The 21,749-nt window shown below is 38.2% G+C and overlaps 1 protein-coding gene across 2 annotated transcripts in view; it reads right to left on the bottom strand.

The window, feature by feature from the left end:
* Positions 1-9,105: 9,105 nt before the first annotated feature.
* Rragb (Ras related GTP binding B) overlaps positions 9,106-21,749 on the bottom strand; it is a 33,641-nt gene continuing 20,997 nt past the window's right edge. The window contains exons 9-11 of one of the 2 annotated variants that reach the window (XM_028781995.1): positions 18,459-18,550; positions 10,753-10,868; positions 9,106-9,826 (exon numbers count right to left, since the gene is read on the bottom strand). In XM_028781995.1, coding sequence (XP_028637828.1) covers positions 9,729-9,826; positions 10,753-10,868; positions 18,459-18,550 — 306 coding nt within the window. In that variant the 3' untranslated portion in view covers positions 9,106-9,728. The remainder of the gene's footprint in view (positions 9,827-10,752; positions 10,869-18,458; positions 18,551-21,749) is intronic. The other variant, XM_028781996.1, reaches the window with a different exon arrangement.

The following is a 21,749-nucleotide window of genomic DNA, read 5'->3' as shown; positions in this document are numbered from 1 at the left end:
AAGAGCAGTCAGTGCTCTTAACCACTGAGTCATCTCTCTAGCTCCCCAAAAGGAGTTTGAGATGCTTGACATCCCTCCGTTTAATGTGATGAGGGTATTTCAAGGCTCAGAGAAATTGCAGTCTTAGAGTGGGTACACTGTGTAAAACCTACTTCTCCACAATGAGAAGACTCAGAAGACACGCCCTTCACTAATCCTATAAGATGCAAACTGCTGAGAGGGGCACCAGCACATGTGGAGAGCTTTGTTGGTGCCCTTTTCCTTGTGCCAGACCTTAGGGTTGGAGACAATGCTGCACAGTTGGATCAATTAAATGCAATGGGTTTAAATGGGCCCCATGGTAGCAGGGGCCAGGTGGCAGCCCTGAATTGTCAAAGACAAGGTGATCTTAGTTATTATAGTGGACAGCATAGGCAACACAATGTGAAGATATTTGTGTCCCATGTACAGGATCATCAAAGGGTGAGTTAAGCAAAGGAGAAGCCCAATAATACATGAATAGGAGGGCCTTTCCTGTGGACATTAATTAAAAAGAGTAATAGTGGTTATCATATTTAAAGTTTAAGAGAGTAAAAGAATGTTACTCAAGGGACATTATCATCTAGTCTAAAATTTATATTGTTTGCAGTTGTACAAGAGTTATATCATGTTTGGTATAATTATGACCTGGTTAAATATAACATGGATTTGCAGTTGTACATGGGATATATCATGTTATGTATAATTATGACCTGATTGCTGTTTTCATTTGGACATAAAGCATGGCAGTGGCATAAGGAGATAGAATTGTGTGCCTAGTTGACAAGGGGTGGACTTTGATGGCTATTCTTGGTTGTTAATTTGACTACATCTGGAATTAACTAAAACCCAAGTGTTTGGTTTTTGAGGAATTTTGTTTTACATGAGGGTTTTTTAAAAGACTTATTTTATTTATTTAATGTATATGAGTACACTGTAGCTGTCTTCAGACATACCAGAAGAGTGGATCAGATCCCATTACAGATGACTGTGAGCCACCATGTGGTTGCTGGGAATTGAACTCAGGACCTCTGGAAGAGCAGTGAGTGCTCTTAACTGCTGAGTCATCTCTCCAGCCCCAGAATTTTTTTTCTAGTTAAATCATTTGAAGTGTGAAGACCCACTTCTAATCCATATCTTTGAAGTGGGAAGATACATCTTTAATCCAGATCTTTTGAGGTGAGAAGATCCAGCTTTAACCTGGGCACAACTTCTTCTGTGTTCTATCTACAGGACATGGAAGAAGGAAACTTGCTCTATTTGTTTGATTATTTCCCTTCTAAGGCCACACTAAGATCTTTCAACTATCTATTATAATGTGGTCAAGAAGTCATTTCCTTTCTGTAAGAGCTAACATTTTAAATAAATTTTAAATATCTTCCTAATTCATTGTATCTATACTCACTGTTTTTTAGTTAGTTCATACAGTATTTAGACTAAATGAGCATGTCTAGGTTCCATCTCACCAGAGTTAAAACTGGTATACCTGAATATGCAGCTATGTCTCTGTTCATGCCTGATAAAGTACAGCAGTTCCTAACTCCCTTTCCAAGCTGGATTCTCCTACAATTACTCAGTACTTCCATTAATCTTGCTGCTTAAGCTGAAAACCTTGGCTTATACCTTATTCTTGTTGGACACACCTCATTAAGAACTCCTTTTGGCTGTAAGAAACTAGCCAGAATCCTTCTGATTTTCTTTCTATTTTTCATTATTCTGCCATAAAATCCCAACATCTTGTTCCTATAAAAGCCCACATTTCATTTACTCATATCTCCAAACAGTTTATTTTCTATCAGTAATCAGTTTCTGAAACTATAATAATGTCAGTTCTCAGCCTAAAAACTCTCTAGTGGCTTTCCCACTTTAATGGGAATAAACATCACAATCCACAGTCCCCTAAAGAAGCTGATGGTCTTCTGTCTCAGCCCCTTCCTATTTTTAGATTTTATCAAGTGTGCTTGTGGACACACACACGCACACACGATGGTTCACACACATGGATGGAGATCAGAGGACAACTCTGTGGAGCCAGTTCTTCCCCTCTCCCTTTACATGGGATATGGGGATTGAACTCAGGTTGCCAGTCTTGCTCAGGAAGTGCCTTTACTTGCTTGCCCCCAATTAAAAATAAATCTCATGGCCGGGCGGTGGTGGCGCACGCCTTTAATCCCAGCACTTGGGAGGCAGAGGCAGGCGGATTTCTGAGTTCGAGAGTTCGAGGCTAGCCTGGTCTACAGAGTGAGTTCCAGGACAGCCAGGGCTACACAGAGAAACCCTGTCTCGAAAAAAACAAAACAAAACAAAACAAAAAATAAATCTCATACCACCTCATCTATTTCTCAACACCACTGACCTTGCTTCTGCCCCTCTAATATTTCAAGAATCGTCCCAAACCACAGACTTTATACTAATTTCCTCTGCCTGGACTGTTTCCCTAATGACATGGCTTATTAATTTTATTCACCTCTTTGTTCGAATCTCATTTCATCATTGAGGTTATCTCTGCTTTCTGGAACAAAATAAGTCCCTGTTATTGGTTTCTGTCAACTTGACTGAACCATAGGTTGTACAAAGACATTGTGTCCATGACCCCGTTTTTCATTAAAAATAACATTTAAATTGGTAGACTGAGTAAAGCATATTGGCTTTCTACTGTGGGTTAACCTCATCCAATGAAGATGAGAAATAGAAAATATAGAATAATCCTTCCGGCATCAACAGACCAGTCTGATTGTCATAAGTGGGGTAGTCATTTTTTTCTTCCTTTTTAAACTAACACTAGCTTTCTTGGACTAGCGTCTGGATTGGAATTCATACCTTTAGTTCTGTTGTTTCTCTAGCTTCTGTATTAGACGCCTGGTTAGATATTAGAGGCTTGGAGTACTTTTGGGTTGGATACCTTCTTCATAGTCGACTGCTTGGAAAAAATCCAGAAAACATTGAATTTTAATAGCGGTTAAAAAAATTGGACCTGAGTCATATCTCAGGCCCTGGGAGGAAATATGACATCCTTAATTGCATGAAAGGTTAAATAGGTAACTATTTATACCTGGTGACAGGACCTGTAAACCTTATGAGATTACTAATAAAGAATTATCATTTCCTCTATTGTAAGACAACCTGTGGTGGTTTGGATGAGGATTGCCCTTAATGGGCTCATATGTTTGAATACTTGGTCTACAGTTGGTAAAATTGTTTGGGAAATAATAGAAGATATTCTGAGGCTTCAAATGATGCTGCCCATTCACCCTCTGCTTCCTGGGATCTGATAGACAAGTGAGCTCTCAGGTGCTAATCTGGGCAGCATGTCTACTGCTTGCCTGCCCATGCTACATGATGCCTACCACAATACCCTTAGCCTTCTGAACCTAAAAGGTCAAGAAAATGGTTTGTGCTATAAGTTGCCTTGGGCATGTTGTTTTATCATAGCGATGGAAAAGTAACTAAGACATAACCCAATAGGCTTATCAGACAAAGTCCTGCATGAATCACTGCTTATTCTAGAGATATTTTAGAAATAATATTCAGCCTGCCTAAAGTGCATATTAAGGCTCTGGTTTTCTTGGCCATTGTTTGTCCTCATCCCACAATTGTATATTCTAAACCAACTGTGTCTATCTTTGACATTATAATCTCTGTATCTCATCAGAATTCTTTGAATGGAGATCACAAGGGCCAGAAGATAGACTCCAGATCAAGGTTCTGGTGATATGTGAACTCAGACTGAAACATGACTGGCTGTCCTATGTGTTTCCTGTTTGCCAACTATAGACCCCTAGAACTTCTCAGATAACCATATAGTTACCAAGTTATAAGGCAACCCCTTATATTTACATACACATACACACATACATACACACACACCCTACCTATTTTTTTCTAGATAATCTCAAATACATTTTCATTTGTTGCTTTAACAGATTATCATGGATTTCAAAGCTTGAAATAATAGAAATTTATTATAGTTCTGGAGGTCAGAAGAATGATATGTTTTACAGGTATAAACTCCAGGTGTTAACTGGGGTATTTCCTTCTTAAGCCAGTTGGAGAGAACTGTTATTTCCTAAATGGCTCCACACATTTCTTGGCTTGTGGTTATCTATTTCCATTTTAATTTATTTTGCATTTTTTAAAGATATATTTAAAGCCGGGCAGTGGTGGCGCATGCCTTTAATCCCAGCACTTGAGAGGCAGAGGCAAGCAGATTTCTGAGTTCGAGGCTAGCCTGGTCTACAGAGTTCCAGGACAGCCAGGGCTACACAGAGAAACCCTGTCTTGAACCTTCCCCCCCCCAAAAAAAAAGGCATATTTATTTTATGTATATGAGTACACTGTAGCTGTCTTCAGACATACCAGAAGAGGGCATCAGATCCTATTACAGATGATTGTGAGCCACTATGAGGTTGCTGGGAATTGAACTCAGGACATATGGTAGACCAGTCAGTGCTCTTAACCACTGAGCCATATCTCCAGCCCTCCTCACTTCCACTTGTAAGCTCCACAACAGTGATTTCAACCTTTCTTGGTCACTCTTGATACTGATTGTCCTGCTGTCCTTCATAGAAGCTTAAAAGGCCCTTGTATGATGTATGCTGTGCTAAACGAATCACCTAAGAAAATCTTATTTAAGAAATCTTATTTAAGCTGGTCAGTAGCTTTAATTATATATATAATTTTAACATCTCCTTGCTATGTGACACATTGACAAACTCAAGGAATTCGGATGGGGTAATTATTCTACCTACCTCCAAGTCTTCCTCCAATAGTGTTTTCATTTTTTTCATAGTAGTTCTTTCTCCCAATATAGCATACTTGATTGGAAATTGTCCATCTCCCTTATTAATATGTGAGACCACAGATTCTCTGGGTTTGTCTCGGGCTCTGAAGATATTATTTGAAACATAATACATTGTGAACAAAATATCTTCTGACTACAGTTATAAGACTTGTGATTTTGTTAGTGAGGAATTAGTGTTCCTGTTTTAAAGAGAAGCCCCAAATTTAAGTAGGAAGTCATAAGCTGTGTTTTGTAAAGCATTGTTTTTGGAGACCTAAAATGGACACACATTTTGTTTCTCCTTTTAAAAGGGCTCTAGGGAAGTGGGGACTATAATCCTTCACAGTAGCAGTTAAGGGAAAACTTACAGATTACAAAATTGCTTTTTCAAAAATCTTTCAGCTCTAGAGTTTTTCCTTTTGGTTGCCTGGTGAGTATTTTGCATCTTCTACTGTGAGAGTTTCTTTTTTAAATAAAGATGTATTTTTATGAGCTCTCTATCTGCATGTACACCTGCATGCCAGAAGAGGGCGCGAGATCCCATTACAGATGGTTGTGAGCCACCATGTAGTTGCTAGGAAATGAACTCAGGACCTCTGGAACAGCAGCCAGTGCTCTTAACTATGCAGCCATCTCTCTAGCCCCTGTGAGAGTTTCTTTTCCATTCAGTAAAGCCCCGGGGGAAAAGAAATGAGAAAGATTTGTGTCTGCTTTACTATTTTTATAGAACAGATACAGAGGTAGGCTGATAGACAAGTTACACACACATGAGGGCACCTTAAACTTTCCATCATTAAAGAAGAATGAAGTTCAGGAAGGCCAAATAACTTCGAGTATGTGAATGAGTTGTGGATTAGATTACTGTAGTCCAACCTATAGCTTCTCCAATAGCATATAACTGTGCTTAAGTTACCTTAAACAGTTTTCTAACTTGCAAAATGAAACAGTCATAAGAGTACTTATAGAGTCCTCATGAAGATCAAAATAAGATAGTCTTTATAACACTCAGCTTCATACTTAAGTAGTTACTGTTTTTGTTTGGTAATCTGGCTAACCCTTCACACTTTATAGAGTTAGTAAACTAATAGAAAGTGAAAAAAAAAGCCAGGTTAAGTAGGAATCAGTATCTACACTCTCCTGACACTAATGACTACTTTCATTTGTAATATAATGCCTATAAAGTAGAAGCTTCCAAATTTTGGGGTTTTTTCTTTTCTTTCTTTCTTTCTTTTTCTTTTTTCTTTCTTTTCTTTTTTTTTTTTTGGTTTAAATCCTGTGTAGTTCTGGCTGTCCTGGAACTCACTCTGTAGACCAGGCTGGCCTCGAACTCAGAAATCCACTTGTCTCTGCCTCCCAAGTGCTGGGATTAAAGGTGTGCACCACCACCGCCCAGCTTTGGGTTTTTTTTTAAAGATTTATTTATTTATTATATATGAATACACTGTAGCTGTCTTCAGACACACCAGAAGAGGGCATCAGATCTCATTACAGATGGTTGTGAGCCACCATGTGGTTGCTGGGATTTGAACTCAGGACCTCTGGAAGTGCAGTCAGTCCTCTTAACCACTGAGCCATCTCTCCACCCCCAAGCTTTGGGTTTTTTCAATCTAAAAGAATTCTGTTTGATCTCAAACTTGATGATCATTTTGAGAAACAGTGATATGATTTTTCCCCTTAGTACAATGTCTGCTGAACATGTTTTGCCTCAACTACTCCCACACCTAATTTCTTCTTTTCTCTGAAGCAATGGTTTCTAAAATGTAGTCCCTGGATAAGAAGTTTCAGCTTCAGCCTCACTTGCAAACCTGTTAGAAATATAGATTCATGAGACCCACCCAAACCTATTGAATGGAGCTTTCAAGATGGGCCTCATACAGCAATTTATGTTTTTAGATTATATATATATATATATATTGAATATGACAGTGAGCTATGAGAAAAGGCCGGAAAGCCTGGTAGAAGAGCTCTAGAACCCTGGCACCCTGGCCTGAAGAAGGCCAGTGGGACGGAAGGTGATTCTGGCTTTTCCCAGACATCTGGCTCTCTCAGCTTCAGCTCTCCACAGTCCCTCCCACAGAGAGGTCCATGGTCATTGATCATGTAGGAGTAGCACCATCATGCAGATGAGGCATTCCCAAGCTCTCAGACCAAGCCAATAGAGGTTACCTGCTGTCAGACCTTAACCCCACCCCAAAACTGTATATACAGGCCAAGCTCAAAAGTAAAGGTGTGCGAGATTCTTCCCGCATCTGAGAGCTTCTTTCGCCGTCCCTCCCCTCTTCGCCAACCAGCTGGTGCCTCACCGAGGCACCTCAAAGAGCTGTAACACTTTTCAAAGAGCTGTAACACATTTCCCCTCTCCGCTGCCGCTGAGACACTGAGACGCAGTTGGTGGCAGGGACAGAAGCAGACTCTTCTGTCTGCTCCCCGTTGTCCCTCCCGGGGCGCCGGTGGACAGAGGAAGTCAGGCAGCCGCCAATCACACCCTGTCCTCAGCCCAGTCAGAGATCCTCGTGGTACACATCTGGAAACGGACCCACATATATACATGTAATGTGTGGCTGATGCCTACAGAGGTCAAGAGAGGGATGCTGGATCCCCTGGCACTCAATTTACACATGGTCACAAACCACCACATGGGTATTGGAACCAAACTTAGATCCTATACAAAAGCAAAAGGTGCTCTTACCTGCTAAACCATGTTAGGGCCAAAGAATTGAATGTTTTTTAATGAGCTATCTCCAAGTGATTGTGGTGTATACTGACATTGGAGAACCACTGTTCCATCCAACTCACATATGAGTATAGGAAGTGTCACTTCATTTGGGTTATTTTCACATCTCTACTTTTTATTTTTATCCACATTGCCATATGGATGCTTTCATTGTCTTATCTACCTACTTAAAGAAAGCTTTTGAAATCCCACTGTATACACTAAAGATGAGAACAGGTTAAAGCATGACTCTCATCAGTCACAGAGCAGATCTCCATTCATTTGGTCTTTTTATTTTACTACATACATCTTCTAAAATTACTCCCATGATGTTCTTTTGAGTCGGTAAGAACATAGGTTACTTAAAAATACGTTATTTCCTACTTAATAAAAACTACTTATTTTTCAATTGGGAATAATAAACCAAGATATAGTGAGACTGATCCTGGAAGATATTTCTTTCTCTTTTGTTGTTTTTTTCTTATTTATTTATTTATTTATTTACTTTTACTTTTTTGAGGCAGCATCTCTCTATGTAGCCTAAAGGCATATAGCCTGGCACCTGGCACCAGAAGACATTTTGTACCATGAAGTGCAGGAACAATGAGATGAGTCTATAGGGCTGTGTATCTCTAAACACGTGTTTGTGTCCTGTTATTGTGCTAAGGGAAACTGAAAAGATTTGAGGCTACGGCAACTCTAGTTAATGTTTTAAGGTCCATCCTAGTTGGTTACAGAATATATAAATAAAATAGTAACCACTGTTGGACCTCAAAAATTTTCATCTTGTATATCTTACTTTCTTTTTAAAAAAGATTTATTTATTTTTTATTTAGATGAGTACACTGCAGCTGTCTTCAGACACACCAGAAGAGTGCATCAGATCCCATTACAGATGGTTGTGAGCCACCATGTGGTTGTTAAAAATTGAACTCAGGACCTCTGAAAGAGCAGTCAGTGCTCTTAACCACTGAGGCATCTTTCCAGCCCGTATATTTTACTATTTTATCCAGGTTTTATTCATTCATTCTCTAGTTTCTTCCTAGAACTACTTTTAATCTTTCAATATTTTATTTATTCCATCTTTCTCTGTGTATATGCTTATATATGTGGGCACACGTAGAAAGATCACAGGACAACCTGCAAAAAACAGTCTTCACCTTCCACTCTATAGTTTGTGGAAATCGAACTCAGCTCACCTGGCCTGGCTGTGAGAACTTTGACCCACTGAGCCATCTCAGCAGTACCAGAGACTTACAATCTAGATCAGACCTTGATTACTAATATAGCTTCTCCAAGTATTGTCAGTCTATACAGTATAGACAAATTACTTTTTAAACATTGAAGTCACTCACATAATTATCCTGCTCAGTAGCTTCTTGTGTGTTCCTTTTTACTGTAAAATTCAGATATCACAGGTATCAGACATTTAAACTCTTAACTGGAACGTGAGGCTAAAATCTGGCTCCATTCTTTAATTAACTCTATTTTATACTTTCCCCCAGTAAGCACGTTCTATTTTTTAGCATAAATGAATCTTTTTGCTCTTAGTGAAAAGTTCAAGATATAAGAAAAAGAAACACAGACACTGGAATCCCTAACAGCAGAAGTTTATTTACTTTGAAGTTAAGGTATATATATATATATATATATATATATATATATATATTTTTTTTTTTTTTGAAACAAGACCTTGATATATATCCCTAGCCTAGGCTTCCCTGTGTAGACAGGCTGGCCTCAAACTTGCAGCATTCCTCTTGCCTCTGCTTCCCAAATGCTGGGATCACAGGCATGAGCTACCTTGCCTGGTTGAGTTACGGAATATTTTTAATTCATGCTGAGAAAACAGTAATACTTCAACTTACATGTATATATTTGATAATGAATACAAGAGGTGCTGGGAAAGACTTTGGCATACACAACTATTAAAAGCGGGTTATCAGAACACTTAAACACCATTAGAATCATGTTATCAGAACACTTACATATATCGTCTACGTATACGTTACATCAACTTCATAGACACCTCATCTTCTAACTCCTCAAGCTATTTGAATAAATAGCATTCAAAGATAAACGTTAAGACTGGGGAGTAGAGAAGAAATACAGAAGTGGTAAGCATCACAATATCTCAGAGCCTACATATACGAATACAACAATAAAATTAAGAAACAGTGTTTCAATCTTTTTGTGTGAAACAATATTCGGCAATGTTTAGCGCATGAGAAGACACTGTTTTGGTCCATCCACTCTCTCCAGCTTTTCAAAGTGTTTTCTGGCATTGCGGATGTTGATCAGAGTAGCTGCAGAAGCTGAGGGTGGGGTAGGGAGACACCCAACAGAGTAAGAAGGGCAGTCAAAAGAATGTCTGTCTAGTAAAAGCAAATCAATTAAAAGATCCAAATCCTTCTGTGTGTGCCAGAGCACAGGAGCAGAAAGCCTCAAACTATCAAGGTTTTATATTTGTAAAGCAGATTTGCACATGTCCTAAACATAAAACGTCACAATCTTTTGATTTGAGACTAATAGAATAAACCTCAATATTTTATCTTACCTTTAAATATTAACCTAATCTAGATAAAACCAGGAGAAAAGAGATAATTTAAATACATGGGAATATTTTGGAGGCACTGTAAGAACATTGAGTCTAATGACTGTAGTAGATATGGGTCTACAGTATGGAAATAACAAATACTGCCCCCTTAATACCCATAACAGAAATATGCGGCTGTAGAACATGTGATCCACAAAATGGTTCAGCTTTTCATAACTTAGAGCTTAAATGGCTTGTCTTTTAAAAGTTCCAGATCTGGGTTCCCATTTCTTTAAAACTTGTCAATTTAGTGATCTGCTTTCTTAAGTTCTCATGAAGAAAAAACACAATACCTGAGAAAAATTATTTATCAGCTCCAAAATATACACCTATTAAATAAAATTATTCAACCACTACTACCACTATTACTAATTTCTTTAACTGTAGCTATATATATATATATATGTTATACATTATTCATGTATACTATGTATATTATACATTATTTATGTGTAATATATAAAAGATGCTTACCACGCTTGCCATGTTTAAGGGGACAGTTCAGTGATATTAAGTACCTTTATGTTACTGTGCAACTATCCCCACTATAAAATAATTTAAAAATATCTAGTAAAGTCCTACCTCTATGGGATTTGCTTAATAACTCTATGACTTTGAAACTGTGTCAGCCAAGTTTAAACTTACGAATGGATGGATCAGACATCACGACCATGACGTAAGTATTGGATGTAAATATGTCAATGAAAGCAGCAAAGTTAGAGTTCCTCACTTCCATACTCTGGAAAGAGGCAGCCAGCTTGCTACAGGAGAAAGGAAAACAGTGGTTAAAGAAAAAAGATTAAAAGAAGTTGCTTATTATATTAGATATTTTTATAGCACTGTATCTTAATTCACCACATTTTAAATTTCTATGGAAAATATATTGTTAAACTTAACATGTTTAGACAGTCAATGATGTAGACTCAGAAGTGAAAAAGGGCCTAAAGAGTGCTACCAAAGATTTTCTAATAGTTCTTGACTTTTTTTTTTTTTTTTTTGGTTTTTCGACACCGGGTTTCTCTGTGTAGCCCTGGCTGTCCTGGAACTCACTCTGTAGACCACGCTGGCCTCGAACTCAGAAATCCACCTGCCTCTGCCTCCCAAGTGCTGGCACTAAAGGCGTGTGCCACCACTGCCTGGCTAATAGTTCTTATAATTAGCATACAAGGTGATGGGTTTCATTATGTTCTCTCTCTCTCTCTCTCTCTCTCTCTCTCTCTCTCTCTCTGTCTCTCTCTCTCTCACACACACACACACACACTTTTTCCCATTCTCTCAGAATCCTCACCCCTCACTGCTGTGAGTCCCTTCAGCCCCAAATCAAACTTAAGATATCTTCCTACTCTTTAATGGTCCTATTTCTTATTTTTATGACCTGCACAGAGAGACACACAGTCACATGGAGATTCCTCATATAAGAAAAAACATGGGAGTAGCTTCACTTAACATAGTACTCCCACTTTATTTATTTTCCTTTTCCTTATGATGGATAATATTCCATATTGTATATGCACAACGTTTTCTTTAGCTGTGAATCTCTTGATGGGCATCAAGGCTGGATATAGTATGAAAATCCTGTTAGTAGATCAGCAATAACATGGATGATGTGTAAGTATCTCTGTAGACCAGTGGTTCTCAACCTTCCTAATGCTATAACCCATTAATATAGTTTCTCATGTGTGGGGACCCCCAAATTACCTTTGTTACTACTGAGTAACTTTATTTTTTCTAACTGTAATATGAATATCTGATATGCAGGATATCTGACATATCTGACTCACCAAGGGGGTATTGACCCACAGGTAGAGAACCACTGGTCTATATTATATTATCAATCAATGTATCTGCTTTAGAGTCAGTATCAGAGGTTTTTTTGTCATGGCTCTGTAGTACAATTTCAGATCAGGTACTGTGATACCTTAAGTGCTGATCATTCTGCTTCAGACTACTTTGACTACTCAGGATTATGTGATTCCATATGAATTCTAGAGTTGGCTTTTATAGTTCTGTGAAGACTGTAATTAGAATTCTGTTGTGAACAGTAATAAATCTTTGTACTGCTTTCAGTAATATGGTTACCTTACAATATTAGTATGGCCAATCTATGAGCATGAAATGTTTTTCCATCTACTAGTGTCTTCTTCAGTCTTCTGTGCTTTGAAAGTTTTCATTTTAGAGGTCTTTCACTTTCTTTTTCCAGTTTAATTTAGATTACTTTATTTTTTCATTAATTAATTTATTTATTAGCTGGTTACTTTGTTTTGTAGCAACTGTGAATGTGACTTCTTTCCTGATTTCTTTCTCAGTAAGTTCATTATTGTTGTATGGAGGGACTACTTAAAAAAAATGTTGAGATTATAATCACACCATTTCCCTCTTCCATTTCCTTCTTACTTTTATATGTTTATATGATGACTACTGATTTTTTGGGGGGTGGAGGGTTCGAGACAGGGTTTCTCTGTGTAGCCCTGGCTGTCCTGGAACTCAGTCTGTAGACCAGGCTGGCCTCGGACTCAGAAATCTGCCTGCCTCTGCCTCCCAAGTGCTGGGATTAAAGGCATACGCCACCACCGCCAGGCTCGATGACTACTGATTTTTAAATGTGGATTTAGAATCCTGTTACTTTGTTGAAAGTGTTAATAAAACAATTATGCAGTTGAATAGTCATTTGCAAATAGAAATAACTTCTTTCCTTTACTCCTTTTGTTTCTTTCTGTTCTCTCTCTCTCTCTCTCTCTCTCTCTCTCTCTCTCCTCCTCCTCCTCCTCCTCCTCCTCCTCCTCCTCCTCCTCCTCCTCTTCTTCTTTCTTTCTTTCTCAGTAGTCTGTCTCTGGTTTTCATCATTATACTGAATAAAATGGAAGAAGTGGGTGCCCTTTTATAATTCCTGACTTTAAAGGAAATGCTTTCAATTTTTCCCCATTTGGTAGCATGTTGGTTTGACATACATAGCCTTTATTATGCTGAGATACATTATTTTTATTCTGAGTTTTTTTCAGGCGTTTATCATGAGAGGTTACTGAACTTTACCAAAGGCCTTTCCTGCACCTGCTATATAATTGAGTGAGTTCTATCCCTATGTTCATTTACATACTATGTTATACTTATTAACATATTTTGAACTAACTTTGCATGTGTGAGATGGAAGCAACTTGGTCATGGTATATAATCATAGTTATAATCATAGTGTGTTCTAAAATTTAGTTTTGATTTTTTTTTGTTTTGTTTTTTGTTCTGGTTTTTCGAGACAGGGTTTCTCTGTGTAGCCCTGGCTGTCCTGGAACTCACTCTGTAGACCAGGCTAGCCTCGAACTCTCGAACTCAGAAATCCACCTGCCTCTGCCTCCCAAGTGCTGGGATTAAAGGCGTGCACCACCACTGCCTGGCAGTTTTGATGTATTTTGTTGATAATTTTTGTATCCATGTTCATCAGGAAAACTGGTCTAGGTTATTTTTGGTGCATCCTTATGTGGTTTCATAGAATTAATCTGGTAGCATTCCTTCCCTTTATATTCATGGGACAGGTTAGGTAGATTATAAATATTTAGGAACATACCCATGTCTTGCAGATTTTCCAGGGTTTTATTTTTGAATAGAATTATCAATGTGTTCCCTAAAAATACCCTGGATTTTATTAGACTCAGCTGGAGCATTCCCATTTATATTTCTGATTCTATTGATTCTTTTTCTTCTCTTTAGTTTAGCTATTGGTTTATCAATTCTTATCAAGACTTATAAGGGAACATATTTTGCCCTTAGTCTCCATTTTATTAATTTCTGCCCTGATACTTATTATTTCTTGCCCCCTATTGCTTTTAGATTTGCCTAGTTCTTGTTTTTCTTTTTTCCTTTTTTTCTTTTTCTTTTTCATTTTCCAAGTCAATAGAAGGGGACTGTATTTGGTCCTGGGTCATGGTCCAGGTATGGCCCCAGCTTTATTTGACCTTCTTTGTGGGGCACAGAAGTTGGTATGACCACACTTCTTTCAACAGTTGATTATACAAAGGTGCAGGTGTGCCTAGCACTTGCAACAGATCATCTTTTTTTAAAAAAGATTTATTTATTTTATGTACATGAATACACTGTAGCTGTCTTCAGGCACACCAGAAAAGGGCATCAGATCCCATTACAGATGGTTGTGAGCCACCATGTGGTTGCTGGGAATTGAACTCAGGACCTCTGGAAGAGCAGTCAGCGCTCTTAACCACTGAGCCATCTCTTCAGCCTGTGGCAGATCATCTTGTCACAATTTTACTTTCAGGCAAGCTGCTAAATATATGGCTCAATTATGCTACCACACAGGCATAGTACCCGGTTCAAGGTGGACTCTAGATGTTGTAGTTGGACAGGGTACAGCCATCCTCCAGGTGCTAGCTAGCAAATATCAGCCTCTGCTGGTCATGTGGAATGCCTTCCTAGTCTTGGATCTTGGCCTCAACAGTCTCAATGGTGTCACTGGGCTCAACCTCAAGACTGTCTGCCTCTGGGCTGCCTCGTTGAAGAGAAAGAGGATGGTTGACTGGAAACCTTCCAGTTCTTGTTTTTCTAAGACCTCAAGGTCCATCTCTGATATTCAAGATGTCTTTAACTGCTAATGTAAACACTCATAGCTTATACACTTTTCTCTTAGAACTGCTTTAGCTATATACAGAGATAATGGTAAGTTGCACAATCATTTTCATTTGACTTGAAGAACTTTTAAACTTCTTCTTTGATTTAGGCTATTACCCAGTGTTTTAGTCTATTTTAGTTTAGTCTAATACCCAGAAAATATACGTTATCTACAATTTCTTTGTGTTTCTGTTGTTTGTCTTTTTAGTTTTGGTCCCGCCACTATTATCTGACAAAATACAAAAAAATATTTTAATTCTTTTGTTAAGGCTTATTTAGTAGCCTATAATGTGATCAGATTCAGAGAATGTTCCATGGACTGCTAAAAAGAATGTGTATTCCATGGATGACAGATGGAATATTCTGCAGATATCTGAAAAAACATTTAATCGGTGATATAGTATAGCTCTGACATTTATTTGGATGACATATCTAAAGATGAATATTAATAGCACCAGTATTAGGACCCATCTGAATTTTCATATTTGTTTTATGAAATTAGGCATAGTAACACTTACTGCATATACATTTACAATTTTTATAAAGTCCTGATAAGTCCTTCTTTATATAGTGTCTTCATTTATCTCCTCTGACTAATTTCCATTTGAACCATGCCCCATCAAACATCAGAATGGCTGTGTTAGCCGGTTTTATGCTTCCATTTGCTTGAGTAGACTTCTACTCTTTGGCTATATGTTTATAGATTTCTTGCCAGTAAGGTAAGCTTATTGTATGCAGCAGTTAAGTGAGGAACTGAAGGACATTACATTTAATGTTTACTATTTCCTATTGGAGCTATTCTATTGTTTAGATGAGATGGGCTCCTTCCCAGCTCTTCTTTCTGCATCTTCTCCTCATGGAATTTAGTCTTCCTGTGACCCCATGATTGAGACTATCTTTTTATTGTGTATAGTATTCTTTTTCTTGTATTATTTCTCCATTAAATTTAAAAGATAGCTTTCCTGGATCTAGCCAATTTTAGTTGTCAGTTGTTTGGTTTCAGGGCTTAAAATATTTCATGCTATGTTTTTCCAGCTTTTAAGCTTAGTGAGAAGAGATTTTATGAGGGGCCTGGATAAGTGGCTCACTGACTGCTCTTCTAGAGGTCCTAAGTTCAATTCCCAGCAACGACATGGTGGCTTCAACCATCTATAATGTGATCTGATGGTGTCTTCTGGCATGCAGTGTACATGTTAATAGAGCATGTATATACATAAACAAATAGCCGGGCAGTGGTGGCGCACGCCTTTAATCCCAGCACTTGGGAGGCAGAGGCAGGTGGATTTCTGAGTTCTGGGCCAGCCTGGTCTACAAGAGTGAGTTCCAGGACAGCCAGGGCTACACAGAGAAACACTGTATCGAAAAACAAAACAAAACAAAACAAAACAAAAAAAAACCACCAACAAACAAATAAATAAATCTTAATTTTTTTTTAAAAAGGCATTTTGTTATATTCTGATTTCTCCTCACAGCTTTTGATTGTGTTTCCTTGCTTTATATTTTTGGCTGATTTGTCAAAAAAGCCTTTCAAATCCTACTTTTAAGAAATACCAATGCTCAAGTAGAGGACTCAAATAACCAGATGATCAAAGTAAGGAAATCAATTCAGGGCCTAGATACTAAAGCTATCAAAATGGATGGCAAGGTCAGCAGTGTGAAGGGGAAGGCTTTTTGTGGTATTTCAGGTATTTCACCATCTTTGGTTTCCAGTATGGAGGAACTGTGAGCAGATGTATACAGTGGCTCAGTCTCTCTCTGGTGATGCTTTCCTGTGTTTTCTATCTCTATTGGGATATGGCTTCTAGTTATACTGTTTCTTTTTCTTACTGGTTTTGTTTATTTTATGTGAGTCATCATGGTGAGCTGCCTTCAGTTGGGTTTATAGTCCTCACAATTACTTAGCAGGGGAAGCCAGTCCAGTAACAGAAACAATAGTTTGACAGCAATCCTGATGTTAGCTTGCTGTAAAAAACCCTTCTGCTTTTCATTTATGTCTTTTTTTGTTGTTGTTTTTCAAGACAGGGTTTCTCTGTGTAGTCCTGGCTGTCCTGGAACTCACTCTGTAGACCAGGCTGGCCTCGAACTCAGAAATCTGCCTGCCTCTGCCTCCCAAGTGCTGGGATTAAAGGTGTGCGCCACCACCGCCCGGCCATTTATGTCTTTAAGGTTCAAGACTCGAATACTATGGGGAAATGTATCTTAGTTGTTTAAAGCTAAGGTTATTAATAACAAAAAAGGAAAGAAGAGGAAGGGGTGTGGGAAAGGGAACGAAGGAAGTAAAGTATAATAAAAGGAAAGTACAGGGCTACAGGCATAAGAAACAAGAGAGAAAACCAAAAATAAGTGTGGGGAAAGATCATTATAAAAAATGTATATAATGTAGGATGTAAATCAAAAGAAAACCATTAAACAACTAAAATACAAGCATGTAAATGAATAATTACATGAAAATTATAAGCAAAATGACACAACTGTTATTATAATATTTCTTCCTTTGGGAATTTCTTCCTTTGGGATGAGTACAGTTCCTCTCCACTTTGGTTGTCTCTTTTAGCTGCATCTGTAGACAGACAGCTTTTAGATTCTGCAATCTAAGCAAATTATAATAAGTATTTCTTCCCTGTTGTAAGACGTTTATCTGTTGCACTTCCTTTCTGTAGGAGTTTCCCAGTGTGAAACAATCCATCTCTCAGCTACAGCCTTATCTTTGGATTATTCCTGATCCCAGTTTCTGTGAGGAACTTTGTGAGTCCAGGGCTTTGAGGGAATGTGAAAGGAGGGTCTATACTTGCATTTACTTCTGTCATATACTTGTATTTACTGTTGTCTTTAAACGCAGACTGCCGATGTTTATTTGCTAATGACCCATACACATTGCCCTCAAATACTTGTGTCTATCCATAACAGCATACCAGGTTCAGCATAATTCTCTTGTGTTGCCACAGTGTTGCTTATGCAAGCAGTGCTGAGGGGAGTGCTTTCCATTCATTCTTCAGGTTAGCCACCCTGGGGCTCCTGACTCCCACTCCTTTGTTGCATTTCTATCCTGGTATCCCCAGAAGTCTCAGTGCTCATGGAGTACTCAGTTCCTAGTTGTGTCTACAAAGTCTGTCTTCAGACCACTGTTCCTATGACATGCATGCTCAGGAAGGGACAGCTTTTCCCTGGTATTATTAGTACCCTTGATCCCAGTGGAAGCAGTGTGCATATTCCCAATTAGTTGCTCACTGTTTCTATTGAAGATAGGTTTTCTTATATCAACTCAGCTTTCTTTCCTATGTCTGTACCCACCCCCACCCCATGCCTACACTTTGAGCAGTTCTACTTAGATGTTGCCAAGTCTTACATTCTTTCCTTCTTAGCAACAGCAACCACGTTTCCTTTTTAAAAATCTAGGCTTTTCTCCTTCACCAGGTCACAAGTTTCACATTCCTTTTCAAAGCCTTCTTGGATATTCTATTTTTATTTCCCAAATGGTATCAAACATCTATAAGGGATGTTTGACTTGTGTATTTTTATATATTCTCCTGTATCAATTTGGTTCACATAATCCATGGATTTGGGTTCTTTTTTTTTTTAAAGGACAATGGAGGACACTTCACTCACTTGTAGGCTCCCTTAGACCTAAACTTTCATGTGATTAAACAAACCACTGTAAACATAAATTACAGTTTCCTTAAACTTCACAAATGATAAATATTATCCAGAAACTAATAGTTCACATTTATAAAGTCTCTTACCTACAGCTCAGCTTGAACTGCTTAATAATGTTGCTGATTTTCTCAAATCGGTGGGCATCTCGTTGTTCTTTACACTGATAGTGAGAAATCACCTGTGAAAAGGGATATTAGGATTTGAATTTATGAAAATACTCATATCACCGTTACTAATTAAAACAGAAATCTGGAGCCAAGCAGCGGTGGTACACACCTTAAATCCCAGCACTTGGGAGGCAGAGGCAGGAGGATCTTGGAGTAAGAGGCCAACCTGGTCTACAGAGTGAGTTCCAAGATAGCCAGGGCTACACACCTGTCCGGAAAAAAACAAAATAAATAAATTAATACAAATAAATAGATAGATAAATAAAGCTGACATCCATGAGGCCTTTGGTCATGCTGGTAAGCAATCCACACTCAGTACAAACCATAGTTTGAATTTTCTCAAGTTTGGAATATATTGTACAATACTTTCTTGTGAAGCTGAATAGCAGTAGTGCACCCTGAGTTTCAGTTCACAAAGGTAAATTTCTGGATTACAAAAATAAAGATTGGATCATTTTCAGAGGATTTGCATTGGTACCCTATGGTGCTTAGTAGGTTAGACGTATTTAAATACATTTTCAGGTTAAGAGTTTATTAGAACATAACCTTATCCTAAATCAAGGAGCATTTGTTGTTTTTCTCAATTACCTTAATCAATAAATTTTACCATAAGACTGTCTCATAAAACAGTCTTTAACTTAAAATAGTATAAATAAAATGAAAAGAAATAAAAATATTGAGCTGTTCTTGAGCAGTACCTAACATTTTAATGAAGTCTGTAACAAACTAGCTGTTGAAATCATATTTTTTATAAGATTTTATTGTTTTGTGTTATGAGTACATTGTCACTGTCTTCAGACACAAGAGGGCACTGGATTCCATTATAGGTAGTTGTGAGTCTTGTGTGGTTCCTGAGAATTGAACCCAAGACAAAGGAAGAGCAGTCAGTGATTCTAATCGCTGAGCCAACTCTCCAGGCCCTTCCCCCTACAAAGTAACATTTAATTTTTTGTTATGGATGTTTTGCTTCCATATCAGTGCCATATATACACAGAGACAAAAAATGCACTTGATGCTTCAGAACTGGAGTGGGATGGTTGTTGGCAGTCATGTGAGTGCTAAGGACTAAAGCCAGGTCATCTGTAAGAGTCAAATGTTCTTGAACTTTTACTATCTCCAAAACTTAAACCTTCATATCCATAGACTATGCTCTGCTCTTTTTTTGTAGCTCTGACAGTCCTGGAACTCTGTAGACTAGGCTGGTCTCAAACCAAAGCAAATGGAGCTTTGTGCAGCCCTGGATGTCCTTGAACTCAGAGCCTCCTGTGTCTGCCCCCAGCATGCCAGACAACAGGGAATGCTGCTGTGGGAACTGGAGTGGGAAGCAGCTTGAAATCATATTTAAAATCTTTTACTAGATGATCCCAAGTACTGACTATCATAAAGGCATGCATTCAGGACGGACACCCACACCAGGTAAAAATACTTTAATAACACCTTCCAATTTTAATAAAACCACAAGCACTCTAAAGGCTGAATATAAGTTTCTATTTCTAACAGAAGAAAACCAGAAGAGAACCCCTGATATAATGTTAAATATTTGAAATACAATTCTTATACCAATGATAGACCAGATGTACCTTGCTTGAGTTTACCTCCCTTAGTGCAAATTATCAATAATACATAAACTTGTCTTTTTAAAAGAGAAACAAAAACTCTCTGCTGGAATAGAGTCTGCATTGGGCTGTCAATGTATGACCATGTGTGGTAGGTATGGCAAGGGAATAGTTCTGAAACAGGGTTTTGTTGTGATGTGACACACACACACACACACACACACACACACACACACACACACACACACAAATAGAACAGCTCACTTACTTATTGGTATAAACATTAGCCAGAAAAAAATAGGTTGAGTAGTAATTCCATGGAAGTAAGTTGTACCAGTGAGCTGACAGAGAGAAGTCCTCCAGTTAGGACTCAGCCTGAGCTCCACCATCTAGCAGGAAGAGTGTGTTTTCATAAAGAGGGGGAAACTACATGCACAGATTCTCTATCTTCCATTGCTAATTACATGCCAAGGTTTGTGCTGGCTGTTTACCATAACCTTGTCCCATTTTAAATATTTATTTATTTATTTAATTTATATGAGTACACTGTCACTGTCCTCAGACACACCAGAAGAGGGCATCAGATCCCATAACAGATGGTTGTGAGCCACCACGTGGTTGCTGGGAATTAACTCAGAACCTCTGGAAGAGCAGTCAGTGCTCTTAGCCTCCTAGCCATCTCTCCAACTCCACTCTGTCCCATTTTTATGAATACAATAAACTGATGATAAGCATTATTATTCTTGTTTTGGAGAAGAGGAAACAAGCCCAGAAGGAGTAAGACATTTGTTTGAAATTACCTAAGCACTGGTAAAGTTCAAACACTTAATTCTTCACTGGGAGCTGCTTTTAGCATTACATTAAATGAGCCTGTTATTTATGCAATGTGTTCTGACAAATTAGCTTTTATTGCTGTTTTGTTGTTATTGTTGTTGGTAGTGGTTTTTCAAGACAGCGTTTCTATGTAGCTAACCTGGAATGCACTCTATAGACCAGGCTTGCCTGAAACTCAGAAATCCGCTATCTCTGCCTGACAAAGGTGTGTGCCCCCACTGCCCAGAGGCTATTAATATTATTTTTAAAGGTATATATTGAGCAGGAGAGATGGCTCAGTGATCAAGAGTGATTCCTGGTGTTCCAGAGGACACAAGTTTGATTCCCAGTACCCATGCCAGGCAGCTCATAACTGCCTGTATTTCCAGCTCCAAGAAATCTGAATACTTTCTTCTGGCCTCCATGGTCACCCAACACACAAGTGACAACCCCCTAATACACAGACAGACAGAAGCACACACACATACATATAAAAATAATTCTTTAAAATACATGTATGTATTATACAGGTTTTTGCATCACTCATTCACAGCTGTACAGTAGATTCTGATATCATTGCTAAATTCTATTTATAAGAAAAGTAAAACTACCAGTGTTTTTTTTTTCTTAAAAGAAAAATGCCAGGCTGGAGAGATGGCTCAGCGGTTAAGAGCACTGACTGCTCTTCCAGAAGTCCTAAGTTCAATTCCCAGCAACCACATGGTGGCTCATAACCATCTGTAATGAGATGCCCTCTTCTGGTGTGTCTGAAGACAGCTACAGTGTACTCATATACATAAAATAAATAAACCAATCTTTATTTATTTTTTAATTTTTTTTT

Source organism: Grammomys surdaster, unplaced genomic scaffold (genome assembly GCF_004785775.1).
Source record: "Grammomys surdaster isolate TR1022 unplaced genomic scaffold, NIH_TR_1.0 654, whole genome shotgun sequence".
Taxonomy (NCBI): Eukaryota; Metazoa; Chordata; class Mammalia; order Rodentia; family Muridae; genus Grammomys; species Grammomys surdaster.
Note: the sequence above shows the minus strand (reverse complement) of the source record. Positions and strands in the feature narration are given on the sequence as shown.